The sequence below is a fragment of the Staurois parvus genome, unplaced genomic scaffold (assembly GCF_062004578.1).
Source record: "Staurois parvus isolate SC_StPar_1 unplaced genomic scaffold, SC_StPar_1.0 ptg000092l, whole genome shotgun sequence".
Taxonomy (NCBI): Eukaryota; Metazoa; Chordata; class Amphibia; order Anura; family Ranidae; genus Staurois; species Staurois parvus.
In genome coordinates, this window is record NW_028317888.1 from 3,384,452 (window position 1) to 3,398,296 (window position 13,845).

Sequence of the window (13,845 nt, forward strand, 5' to 3'; positions counted from 1 at the left end):
TGAAAATAAGAAGAATTCCAAGCTGGCAAAAAGTGTATCTGCAGAGCTCCTCTAAGTGTATCTGCAGAATAGAGGAGCTCTGCAGATACACTTTTTGCCGGCTTGGAATTCTTCTTATTTTCATCCTACTTCTTCTTCTTCCTCTTCATCCTCATCCTCTTCTTCTTCTTCTGAGGATGAGGATGAAGAAGAAGAAGAAGAAGTAGGATGAAAATAAGAAGAATTCCAAGCCGGCAAAAAGTGTATCTGCAGAGCTCCTCTAAGTGTATCTGCAGAATAGAGGAGCTCTGCAGATACACTTTTTGCCGGCTTGGAATTCTTCTTATTTTCATCCTACTTCTTCTTCTTCTTCCTCCTCATCCTCATCCTCTTCTTCTTCTTCTGAGGATGAGGATGAAGAAGAAGAAGAAGAAGAAGAAGAAGTAGGATGAAAATAAGAATTCCAAGCCGGCAAAAAGTGTATCTGCAGAGCTCCTCTATTCTGCAGATACACTTAGAGAAGCTCTGCAGATACACTTTTTGCCGGCTTGGAATTCTTCTTATTTTCATCCTACTTCTTCTTCTTCTTCTTCATCCTCATCCTCATCCTCAGAAGAGCTCTGCAGATACACTTAGCGGAGCTCTGCAGATAGATACAGCGGTTGAAACACAGGCTATGTTTCAACCGCTGTATGGAGTGAATGTCAGAGAACTGTCAGAAATAGGCTATTTCTGACAGTTCTCTGACATTCACTCCATACAGCGGTTGAAACATAGCCTATGTTTCAACCGCTGTATCTATCTGCAGAGCTCCGCTAAGTGTATCTGCAGGGGAATGTCACAGAACTGTCAGAAATAGCGGAGCTCTGCAGATACACTTAGCGGAGCTCTGCAGATACACTTTTTGCCGGCTTGGAATTCTTATTTTCATCCTACTTCTTCTTCTTCTTCTTCTTCATCCTCATCCTCAGAAGAAGAAGAAGAGGATAAGGATGAAGAAGAAGAAGAAGAAGTAGGATGAAAATAAGAAGAATTCCAAGCCGGCAAAAAGTGTATCTGCAGAGCTCCGCTAAGTGTATCTGCAGAGCTCCGCTAAGAAATAGCGGAGCTCTGCAGATACAATTTTTGCCGGCTTGGAATTCTCCTTCTTCTCATCCTTCTTCTTCTTCTCATCCTTCTTCTTCTTCTCATCCTTCTCCTTCTTCTCATCCTTCTCCTTCTTCTCATCCTTCTTCTCATCCTTCTCCTTCTTCTCATCCTTCTTCTCATCCTTCTCCTTCTTCTCATCCTTCTTCTCATCCTTCTCCTTCTTCTCATCCTTCTTCTCATCCTTCTCCTTCTTCTCATCCTTCTCCTTCTTCTCATCCTTCTCCTTCTCCTTCTTCTCATCCTTCTCCTTCTTCTCATCCTTCTCCTTCTTCTCATCCTTCTCCTTCTTCTCATCCTTCTCCTTCTTCTCATCCTTCTTCTCATCCTTCTCCTTCTTCTCATCCTTCTTCTCATCCTTCTCCTTCTTCTCATCCTTCTCCTTCTTCTCATCCTTCTTCTCATCCTTCTCCTTCTTCTCATCCTTCTTCTCATCCTTCTCCTTCTTCTCATCCTTCTTCTCATCCTTCTCCTTCTTCTCATCCTTCTCCTTCTTCTCATCCTTCTCCTTCTTCTCATCCTTCTCCTTCTTCTCATCCTTCTCATCCTTCTCCTTCTCCTTCTTCTCATCCTTCTCCTTCTCCATCTTCTCATCCTTCTCCTTCTCCTTCTTCTCATCCTTCTCCTTCTCCTTCTTCTCATCCTTCTCCTTCTCCTTCTTCTCATCCTTCTCCTTCTTCTCATCCTTCTCCTTCTCCTTCTTCTCATCCTTCTCCTTCTCCTTCCTCATCTCCAAGGGCATTTAAATTAAAGGTACAGTGTTCTGCACTAATTTAAAGGCTCTCTGAAGCCTAGAAACCCTTTTTATAAGTTAACTTCGTAGCGAATAAATTCGCATCGAATCAAATTTCTTCCTGAAATTCGGCGAATCAGCCGAATCGAATTTTTGAATAATTCGCTCATCTCTATCTATAATATTACATAAAAACTTATCTGCTACATACAATAGAATCTGGCTAGATACTTTCAAGGCTGTGAACATGATCTTTCTCAGGCATTGTAATTAGTTATAAGTAACAAACAATTATTTTCTCATGGGACAGAAATATTTGACATTTAATTGTATCATAACAGAAACAGGTGCTTGTTAATACAAATAAATAATTGGATACTTTCACCGTCTCTACCAAGGCTAAGCTAAGATAAAAGATAGAAGAATTTTGTGAGTATAGTTCTGTAATACATAACTGACATAGCATATTTTCATTAACTCATTCTGGTTATAATACAAAACAATTAATCAACATGGAATATAAAATGGAGTGGGAAAAACAAAATGACAGACCTAAAAGACATACATTTCCCTTCAATCCCCTCTTATAATCATTATTTACATATATGATTTTAATTCCCCCTTATACAACATAGTTCTTTTTCTGCTTCTCTCTGTATTTGGCTAGATAACTATTGTACTCTTTGGGTTTCGGGTTCAGTGGGGCAGTTTGTTCTTGGATTTCTTCCTCGTACATAGTCATATCTATACCTTTGTTCATAAGCTTCTTAATACACGGAATCACACAGCACACTATCAGGGCTAGAAGTATCAGGGTGACTACAATAATCACTCCTATTTGTGCTAGCATCTGCTTCCATCCCTTGAGCCATCCAAAATATTGATCCCATGGATCAGTGATCCCTGAATTCCTTTTCAACTCTTCCGACAGATCAGACAGTTTTTTTATAGCCATAGTGACTTTGCCATTTGGCCCAGTGTTGTCTGGGATGTAGGTACAACAAGTACCTGTTCCTTTTATCATTGCACACACACCACCCTTTTCTGCAAGCATCATATCTAAGACCATACGATTTTGGAAGGTCATGGTGGAGTCAGCCTGCAACTGCTCCGCTATCCCCTTCAATGCATCCCTGGTGTAGTTGACAAACCTCTGTTGATTGTAATATATATAATTTATCCAATCAACATTCTTGTTGACAGTGATGATTGGAATGATTGACTCAAAACCTGCTTTGACCTGGTCCCTGGCCTTAAACTCATCTGGGACCCCTCTTGGAACCCCTATGGCGTCTATATACACATGTGGGTCAAAACTACCCATCGGGGCCTCCCTCTTGTACCTCTGAGTACCTCCTGTTACATCTTCAGGGATCTCAGAAGGAATTTCACTAAAAATATGCAGGGGCATAATAGCTTTGGCCAAAGCACACTCACCAGACCACTCCTTCTCCAATCTAGACCTGATCATACCATCACCACAAATCCAATAGATATCACCTAAAGATTGTGTCTGATTCTGTAAAAGCCTAGATGAGATGTTGCTGTATGTGTGACAAAAACCTTTTGTAAAATTTCCAAAACTTCTTTTCCTTGCCACTCCTCTATAGCAGGTATAATTCCCTGGGTAAATTTGCAAACCTTCGCCTGGTTTGGGGTTTTTTGTAACTATGGGATACTTTGCTTTCCAGGTTTCACAGGAAGCATTCTTGTCATGTGTTCCTGTAAAAAGACTTAGAAAACATTCTTCAACATCTTCAGGAAGGTTTAGTGGCACTGTTCCCACATGGGGTCTGGCTGCTCCACAGACATAACAATTAGACTTGTTGTACTGCAGGGCGCTGTACCTCATCCATTCTAACCAAAGATTTACATCTGAAAATCCCGTCTCCGCTGCTACGGTATCTTCAAAAGAAGGATCAGCAATGGCAATCATATCCCTAATAGTACTGATACGTGGCTTCAGGGGATTGTAATCATTGTTATTATGCATGTCTTGTATCCTAAATTTTCCCCTTGTGCCCGATATACCTCCTCCCCAGTATAACCCAAATACATACATTCCCGAATCACTAGGGCTGGGATTTTCTATGGTAAGCGTATATTTGGCATTGGGCTTGGTAAGAGTCATTCTGTTTATGAGGGATTTTCCGTTCTTGTCCTTCTTATTTATGGCTGTGTCAGGTTTGTATCCCCAGTCAGTTCCTATGTTCCATCCCACTGCTCCCCAATAATCACAGTTACTCCCCCAATAATCATCAGTTACACAAATGTAACCTATTCCCTCCCTCTTATGCGCCCTTTTCCTGCTACTCTCTTCATCCCCTTTTTCTGTTAGGTCGTCATAGGTGAAAGAAAAGGTAGCAACATAGGTATTAGAAGAGTCAAACCACAATGTAATAATCTTCCCCTCTCTGGTTATAGCAACCTTTGGTTTCTGTGCTGGTACATTGGTTTCTCTTTTGGTCCTAGTGTGTATTGGGTGTGTGTTTTCTGAGGTGTTTTTATCAAATGTGTGTTTTTCTGAGGTGTTTTTATCAAATGTGTGTTTTTCTGAGGTGTTTTTATCAAATGTGTGTTTTTCTGAGGTGTTTTTATCAAATGTGTGTTTTTCTGAGGTGTTTTTATCATTGTTGTTGTGACCACATATAACCTGAACAGCACCCAAATCCTCTGGGGAGTATATGCAGTTAGTCACTATCCATATTGGGGTAAACACTAAAAATGTAATCAGTCCCAGGAGAATCCATAGTTTGCCAGAGTCCTTGGCTAATAGAATGCTCATCTTGATTATTTTCAGAGGCTTTGTTACCGGCTTCACTCACTCTTCGAGGATTTGTATTACCTGCTTCACCTCCTTTAATAAACAGCACCTTGTCCTGTTCGAGGTCAGGGCTTTCTGCCCCCGGTTAGTACCTCCTTTTCTTGATTGTCCTGTTCGAGGTCAGGGCTTTGTGCCCCCGTTAGTACCTCCTTTTCTTGATTGTCCTGTTCGAGGTCAGGGCTTTGTGCCCCCGTTAGTACCTCCTTTTCTTGATTGTCCTGTTCGAGGTCAGGGCTTTCTGCCCCCGTTAGTACCTCCTTTCCTTGATTCCCTTGGGTCTGGTCCTGGGCCTTTCTCGACCAGCTTTGCTCTGGAAGCATGGATCCAGGTGGGGCTATGTTCAGTGAGGACTGCTGTTCTGGTTACTGCTACGACCGTAGTTTCTGGTCCATAGGCGAAATCCTGCTGTTTCTTGTTTCTCGTCAGTTGTTTTACGACAATACGATCTCCGGCCTGGAACGGGTGGGTATTTTCCTGTGGAAAAGACGGGAGCTTGCGGATAACATCGTTCTCAGTTTTTATCAATATTTCAATAAGCTTCCTTACATATTCATCTCTGATATTATCATAGTTGTCTCCTGTCATGAATATATCCCTGGCCCAGGGGGTAGGGAATGGTCTTCCCATAAGGATTTCAAAAGGTGAGTATCCTGTAGTCTTGTTTGGTGTCATCCTAATTTCTGCCAATATAGCTGGGAGATACCTTTTCCAGTCATTATATGTGCCTCCTGTTGCCTTCCTTAACTTATCCTTGATAGTCCTATTCATCCTTTCCACTATCCCTGAACTCTGTGGGTGATATGGGATGTGAAATTTTCACTCAATCCGCAAAGATCTGGCCAGCTCCTTGCAGATCTGGGAGGTGAAAGCTGGACCCTGATCTGAATTGATCTGTAATGGCACTCCCCATCTAGGTATTATTTCCCGTGTGAGCAATCTAGCCACGGTTTTGGCATCTTCTCTTTTTGTGGGGTACATTTCTGGCCATCGGGAAAACACATCTGTGACCACACAAGCTGGTTGTTGTCCTCCCTTTGGTTGGGGTATGTGTGTAAAGTCAATTTGAAGATGTATAAAAGGTGTTGTGGGGTAAGGCAGGTGTTGATGCATGGCTTTATTTGGGTTGTTTGGGTTACTCCTGATACATGTGATGCATCTTTTCACATAATCTTGTACTAACTCCGCCACTTCTGTGATATAAAAATCTTTTTGAAGTTGTTTTAGGGTTGTCTTCCATCCTATATGTCCTATCCCATGGTATTGTGCAATGTATATCGGGGCGCTACACCGTGGGATGCATGGTTTCCCCTCTTTGCAGATTAATCCAGTCTTTGGATTCTTCTGTAAAATAGGATAGCACCAGTCTTTGAGCTCCTCTGTGGAAGCTGACTGCTGCAAGGTTGTGATCAATTGGGAATCATCTGGGAGGATGGGGCATAGAGTGGGCATCTGTAGTAAAGCAAGTTGCTGTTGAGCCGCCTTTTTTGCTTCATAATCTGCTAGAGCGTTACCTTTTGTTATATCATCGTCCCCTTTGGTATGTGCTCTGCAGTGTATGACAGCAAGTTCCTTGGGAAGTGTGAGAGCCTTGAGAAAATTGGCTATTAGTTGGGAATGGGCAATCTTTTTCCCATCAGCTCCTATGTAGCCTCTGAGAGACCATAATACACCATGGTCATACACTGTTCCATAGGCATATTTGGAATCCGTGTAAATAGTGACAGACTGGTCTTTGTACAGTTCACATGCTCTAGTGAGAGCAATCAATTCAGCAGCCTGGGCTGATTGAAAAGTGATTGGTTTTGCTTCTATAACGGTGTTAGGGAGTTTAACTACAGCATAGCCAGCATGGTAAGTGTTATCGTTGGGCCTAGTGCAGGAGCCATCTACGAAAACAACATCAGCATTTGGGATTGGAAACTTTGATAAATCCAGTCTGGGTGAAGTATTAGCCTCAATGGATTTGAGGCAGTCATGAGCCTTGGGTTCCAGATCGTTTGACGATTTGAGACCCAACAGTGCGTTTAGGATCATTGCTGGACCTGAGTTGTTTGCGCTATACTTGATATGCAACATGGGGTTGCTCATCAAAATGACCTCATATCCGCTGAGTCGTTGGGCAGACATGTGTGTGTATACCCTTAAGAAGAGTAACTACATCGTGTGAAGTATGAAGTTCGGTGGGGTGGCCTAATGTGAGAACAGTTGACATTTCCACTATCATAGCACATGTCGCTAACGCCCGCAAACATGAGGGGAGTCCCTGGACTTGGAGAGGCATGACCTTTGAAAAATAAGCTACAGGCCGTAGCTTGCCACCGTGTTCTTGTGCCAGCACGCCCGCCATGGTTTTACAATTTTCTCTAGCATACACATGAAATACAAGTTTGTAGTCTGGGAGTCCTAAACCAGGGCTGACAATCATAGACCTTTTTAAAGTTTGAAAAGCTTGTAACATTTCATTAGACCAGTGTATGGTGTCTGGGGCATCTTTCAGGGTGGCTTGTCTTAAAATGTTGTCGTAATAGGAGCAGTCAGCGATCCACTGCCTACAGTAGTTTATCATTCCAAGAAAGGACAGCATTTCCTTCTTAGTTTGTGGGGTGACCAGGCCCAAGATGGCATGGATGCGCTCAGGACTGATTCTCCTTTGACCTTTTGTGAAGACACAGCCCAAATACTGTACTTGTCCCTTACACCACTGCAACTTTTGCTTAGACACTTTGTGACCACACTTCCATAACCATAACATCAGTGATTCACTATCTGATTGGCAGGACTCCCATGACTTACTACAGACCATCAAGTCATCGACGTACTGTAGTACTACCGAACCTTGGGGGGGTTGCCAGGGCCTTAGAGTGGACTGTAAAACAATGCTATATACCACGGGACTGTCCACAAAGCCTTGTGGAATTCTGCACCAGGTCAGTTGGCGCCGCCCATCAAGGGAAAAAGCAAAAATGGGTCTTGTCTCCTTGTCAACTGGGACACTGAAAAAGGCGTTTTTAAGATCAATTACAGTAAATACTGCTGCGTCATGTGGTATGCGAGTGAGAAGGGCATTTAGATCTGGTACTATGGGGGCTATAGGCTGCACCAGGTCATTAACCGCTCTCAGATCTTGTACAAATCGGTATGTACCATTGGGTTTCTTTACCGGGTTCATAGGGGTATTATAGGGAGAGATAATCTCTTCTAGAATACCTTCCTGTAAGAACCTCTCAACCATTGGGGTGATACCTTCAATTTTCTCTTGTGACAGGGAATATTGTTTTTGAAACACTGGGGCCACATTTGGTTTTAAGGTGACCCTGTATGGGGTACAGGAGATTAGACCCGTGTCAAACTCTTCTGTAGCCCATAATTCTTCTGGGAGATCCTGGAAAGCCAAGATCTCGGGTAGGGCTTGCTGATGTTTGCCTCTGGGGATTGAGATGGGTAACAGTGGAGATTCTGCCTGTAATCCCCACCATGTGGGGAGACTGAAATGGAAAGACTTAATTTGTCAAAGAGGTCTCTCCCTAGTAGATTTACAGGACACCCTGGTATGATCCTGAACACATGTTTGGTTACCACATCTCCTGCATCTGTAATGATGAGTGGTCTTGTGCAGTAAGTTTTTGTTGGTATCCCATTTATACCCACAGAAGGCTCCGACTTTCCTCTAGGACCATCATAGTGTTCTTCAGATATCACACTAGTGGTTGCCCCAGAATCAACGAGAAATGGAATGGAGGATCCATTGATGTTGAGAACAATCAAGGGAGCCTCCCTCCAACTGTCAGTGATCTGAGGAAAAGTCGGGATACCAGCCTCCGGGCCCCTTCAGAAACGTGAGGTTTGGTGGTTATTCCAATCTATGGGGAACTGGGGTGGTGCTGGCTTTTGTGTGATTGTTGCGCTTTCATTCCTAGGTTGTTGTTTCTTATTGGGTTGTGGACAGTTTCTGGCCCAATGTCCTGGCCTGCCACAGTTATAGCAAACCTGTGGGTCTTGGACCGGTGAGAAATCTAAGTTGCGGTGAGTTTGGGGTTGTTGGTATTTATTAGGGGCGCTTCTACCTGTCTGTCCTCCCCTTCTACCTCTTCCACGGGGATGGTTTCCTCTCTGTGGTGCGAGGATATTGTCGTAGTTATGTGTAGAGGGCGTTGTTTTCTTGATGTCAAAGCATCCTGCAGCTTCTCTATCATAAAGTTGTTTCTGAAAATCATCTAGTGTATCGGATGTCCATGAGGGAATCATTTGCCTGATTGGGACCGTCAAGTGTGGCAGGGTATTACTGATCCATGTTGAAATCAGGAGGCTGGCATTATTAGTCTTCTCCAGTCCTGCTTCCTGAGTCCAACAGGCATCAAATCTCCTCCAGAATTCAGTAAGGGTCTCAGAGCCCTTCTGTTTACAGGCTATAGCAGTGGAAAGGGAGGATCTGGTTTTAAAGATCTCCGTCATATGGTCAATAATCTCCTGCCACATGGTTTCTTGTCCCTCTGGGGTGTTAAGGGCATAGGTAGAGGCTGTGGGATAGGGAACAATGGGATTAGCATTGGGGTCACCCGTTTGAATGTTGTTAATGGAGGGTACCTTTGTCCAATCCCATCCAGAGTGTGTCCCTACAACTCCGTCTATGATTAACCGCATGTCCTCCTGAGTGTAATTTCTCCCCCTACATGCTTTCTTTAAATAAGTAATGGTGCCCTGTGGTGCCGTGTTTGGTTTGGGGCAGTGTTTCACTATTTTATTAATGTCCTCGATTTCGATTGGTTTCTTTAAGAGTTGCTCCCCAACCGTCATAAACGGCAGGTGTGTTGCTTCATTACTCTTGCTAGTATTCCTACCTGTCCTTCGTGGTAATTCTATCTTTAAAACGGACCGTCTTGGGGTGGCTTTGGACTGCGTGGAGTCAGGTTGTGTCTCATGTCTCGAGGGAGGAGGGCTTTCCTCCTCGTCAGATTCCTGTTCTGGGTGGTCATGAGTTGTTGTGTCTGCTATGACGGGTGAACCGTCTGCTCCGGGAACGTCTTGTCTTTGGTCAGGCACCGTGGGAACAGTGGGTGGTGGGGGTAATAGGGTGGCACTAGTCATCATAAGTTCATCTATGTCCTTTTGTGATAAAGAGGGATAGATGTGTTTATATGGAGGAGGTTTGTTGGGCTTAATATTTGCTGTCAATTTATTTTGTAGTTCGTGAAACTTAACCTGACTATTTTTGTTTTTCACTTTCTGTCCCTTATCAGTTGTCTCATACCAGTGTGGAGCATATGTTAACCAATTTAGTCCTCCTTCTTCCATATAGTTATGGTCCCATTGAGGGTCGGGACCAAAATATGGCCATGCCTCCTCATCTCCTAAACACAGCCCCTTTACCATATCCATATGGAAGGAATCATTTGCCCCGTTCCTAGGGAAAGGACTACAACTTCCCATGGACTCAGTCCATTCAGAAAGATTATCTACAAAAGGGTTAATGAGGAAATAGTCCGTGCCACAGACACGAGCTATGTAGTCCTTGCATGTCTCTTCAGCTTGAGGAGGGGGGTGGGAAATTGATTTAGATTTACCACCTCCCATATTGGTCCTACAAAATTGTTAAATGACTTGATAAAAAATCGTAAATCTCCTAAAGTTCGCCCAATAAAATCGTTATGTATTAAAAAGGAAAAATTATGTTTATAAAGGTACTGTCTTTTACAGTACTGTTTTGGATTATCTATGGTAGGAGACGCGTGGTGTATGTTGTAAGGGTCAACGGAAATGTGTCTGATTATGTGTTCTCCTACATCTACCCCGGTATGTTGGATCAATATACCACACATATGTGAGATCTAGTGGAATGCTCACAGTGCTCAGCTGCCACCGCAGTTTTCACTTTGGTGCGCCTTCCATAAACGTGAGCTAGTCACAGTGGTACTTCAGCCGTGCTGACAGTATGGAGCGGGTCGAGTGACACGTGACCACTTATCACCCTCAATAAAGGATAGACAGTAAGAACTTAAATATTGACTCTATTTCAATAACTTCGACCCGTTCACTTACCAACCGGGTTCACTTATTTGCATAAACAAATTATTTTATACTCTATGCATTTGATAATAGAAGCAAAGAAAAGAAAGTTGGTTACCCTCAACAGACTCGTTAAGACTCTGTAATTATACCTAGACCCTGTCTAGGTATTTTGAATGTAGACCCCGTCTACAGAAATCACCTTTCCTTATCTGAGTCTCCCTGAGACTCAATGGAGTATTCCCAGAATACTCCTGTCAGTTCAGAGATCGAGAGTTTAGTCAGAGCCCACGGACAGCCGGACAGACAGACAGATTTTGTTTATCTTACCGGGTGACCGCAAACGGGTTGACCTCCCGATCTCGGTGGGACCTCCAATTGAAAGGTTGTCGCTAGCCCCTGGCTATCTGTCTTGATCAGTCTGTTTGAAGGTATGGACGTCCAGAAGACTAACTTCACCTAAGTAATAGACAAGTGCACACAGTGTAGGTGAAATTAATCTACATTTTTTATTAGTGGGAAGAGGATTAATATAACAAAAAAGAAAGGTGGGGGCACAGAGTATCTGGGAAAAACTTAATTCTCAGTAATTGATTGGCTGAATACAAATACAAGCATTTACGTCAATCCTGAATAATGATGAGAAGCAAAATTTAACTTTCCCAAGAATAAGGAATGTCTATAATATTACATAAAAACTTATCTGCTACATACAATAGAATCTGGCTAGATACTTTCAAGGCTGTGAACATGATCTTTCTCAGGCATTGTAATTAGTTATAAGTAACAAACAATTATTTTCTCATGGGACAGAAATATTTGACATTTAATTGTATCATAACAGAAACAGGTGCTTGTTAATACAAAGAAATAGTTGGATACTTTCACCGTCTCTACCAAGGCTAAGCTAAGATAAAAGATAGAAGAATTTTGTGAGTATAGTTCTGTAATACATAACTGACAGCATATTTTCATTAACTCATTCTGGTTATAATACAAAACAATTAATCAACATGGAATATAAAATGGAGTGGAGGGGAAAAACAAAATGACAGACCTAAAAGACATACATTTCCCTTCAGGCCTCAACAACCATCAAGGGATTGATCCATATGGTCTAGTAAATGATAACCGTTTGTCTCCCCATTTCTATATACTGCTTCCGGTTGTTTATCACATCCCTCTATTGGGGGTCCATCTATTTGGTTTATAGGAGCAACGGGCTGTATTCCTATCCTTACAATTATCTTTCACACATGTGGTGTGTTCTGGACTGCCTTCTATGGATATACCGGGATTCATATACACCTACACAAGGACTGTCTGAGTCTGTTTTATTGTTTTTTGATCCTGCCACTATCTACATTTGGCTCCACTGACGTCCGTGATTACTCTACTTCCATTTTTTTTTTTATTATTTTTGATCTCCCTTGATTTCTATGTTTGATGTGGAATGACCCTCCTTGGGTTTCACATTCCCTCATTATATTGGCCAATCTTAGTGCTGTACGTGTGCGTGTAGCGTGGACCCGGGTGCCTAGGTGGGTGCCTCTCTGTATGGCAACGTTGTCATGATTTTATTGTGCTGGGTGGAGGGCAATGTCAGCTTTCTATTGTTGTCATGTCAATTTCAATACAAATTGTGTTTCAAGCCGCAGCTCTGTTCTCTTGAGGACTTCTCTTCCAGTGAGTCCTTTACTCGTGGGTTTCCATTGTTATCTCTGGATTTCACCTCAAACAATAAAGACTTTGAATTCTGCGTTTCACACCTCAGTGTCTGAATTGCATTATTCCCAGAGTACTTTGTATCCGGCGTGATTGTATGGAGGGTGCCGGCATGAAACCGATCTATCCTAACAATGGCCAAAACTCATCACAGCTGGGGGAAGGATCATCACATTCATTCAACTAAGATTTCCTAAATAGATCTCTAAAAAGTTATGAAATCTCCCACCACAAAATGTACTCAGCCAATGAAAAGCAATGGCTCCATTTTTATTTTTCTACTGTTATCAATGACCAACAATTTTAGTGTGCCCACAATGACAGAGTCTGACAGCCCTGCACTAGATGGTCATAGGAAACCACTATATGAAATAAAATACGGACAATATGTGTCATGGCTGAGCAAACACATTTCATATTTATTCCACTCATTTTATAAACATAGACCTCTAAGAATTTGTGAAAGATTACACTGAAAAATGGCCAAGCCGGTCCCACACTTTATCCATGTCTTTGGTGACCTCTGATCTCCTTATGAACTGTTTCTTCCAAGATGAAGATCAGCCATGGAGTATATCCGAGGTGTATATCAGGGTGTGCTTCTTCCCCACATGAGAGCTGGCATGTCCAGCAACATTCATCTAGAAGACATTTCCCGCACTCAAGGCACTAATACACCTCCAGGGTTGTGTGGGACCCCTGATGTACAGGAAGACCGGACTTCAGTGAGGAACATTTCCCTCATCCAAGACAGGAAAGTGGCTTCTCTCCCGTGTGAGACCTCTGATGATTGTAAAGATGCGATTTCCTAGAAAAACATTTCCCGCACTCAGGACAGGAAAGTGGCTTCTCCCCTGTGTGCAATCTCAGATGTCTGTGAAGATGTGATTTCCTTGAAAAACTATTCCCACATTCAGGACAAGAATACGGCTTCTCTCCTGTGTGAGATCTCCGATGTTTGTAAAGACTGGACTTCTCTGAAAAACATTTTTCACATTCAAGACAGGAGTAAGGCTTCTCCCTCGTGTGAGATCTCTGATGTGTGTAAAGATCAGACTTCTGTGAAAAGCATTTCTTGCACTCAGGACAGGAATACGGCTTCTCCCCCGTGTGAGATCTCTGATGGATTTGAAGATTGGTCTTTAATGAAAAACATTTCCCGCACTCAGGGCAGGAAAATGGCTTCTCCCCTGTGTGAGATCTCTGATGTCTGTAAAAATTGGACTTACCAGAAAAACATTTCCCGCACTCAGGACAGGTATATGGCTTCTCTCCTGTGTGAGATCTCTGATGTATTTGAAGATTAGTCTTTAATGAAAAACATTTCCCGCACTCAGGACAGGAAAATGGCTTCTCACCTGTGTGAGATCTTTTGTGCATGTTAAGATGTGATTTAAAACAGAAACACTTCCCACACTCAGTACAGGAAAACCTC

General features: G+C 42.7%; 3 protein-coding genes across 3 annotated transcripts in view; all 3 read right to left on the reverse strand.

Annotated features, from left to right (window-relative positions):
- LOC149468140 (uncharacterized) overlaps positions 1-13,845 on the reverse strand; it is a 212,024-nt gene that overhangs the window by 17,950 nt on the left and 180,229 nt on the right. The window lies entirely within an intron of this gene.
- On the reverse strand, positions 2,481-11,167 carry LOC149468141 (uncharacterized). The gene is made up of 2 exons (XM_089670650.1): positions 11,016-11,167; positions 2,481-5,156 (listed from the first exon to the last, which is right to left on the reverse strand). Exon 2 carries the CDS (start codon positions 4,641-4,643, stop codon positions 2,481-2,483), a length of 2,163 nt encoding a protein of 720 aa, XP_089526776.1. The 5' UTR covers positions 4,644-5,156; positions 11,016-11,167.
- LOC149468142 (uncharacterized) lies at positions 13,084-13,811 on the reverse strand. The gene has a single exon (XM_089670630.1). It carries the CDS (start codon positions 13,788-13,790, stop codon positions 13,152-13,154), a length of 639 nt encoding a protein of 212 aa, XP_089526756.1. The 5' UTR covers positions 13,791-13,811; the 3' UTR covers positions 13,084-13,151.

Excerpts from the sequence above, each read along its gene's own strand:
- LOC149468141 (XM_089670650.1), bottom strand. The coding sequence starts at position 4,643 with ATGAGCATTCTATTAGCCAAGGACTCTGGCAAACTATGGATTCTCCTG.
- LOC149468142 (XM_089670630.1), bottom strand. The coding sequence starts at position 13,790 with ATGCACAAAAGATCTCACACAGGTGAGAAGCCATTTTCCTGTCCTGAG.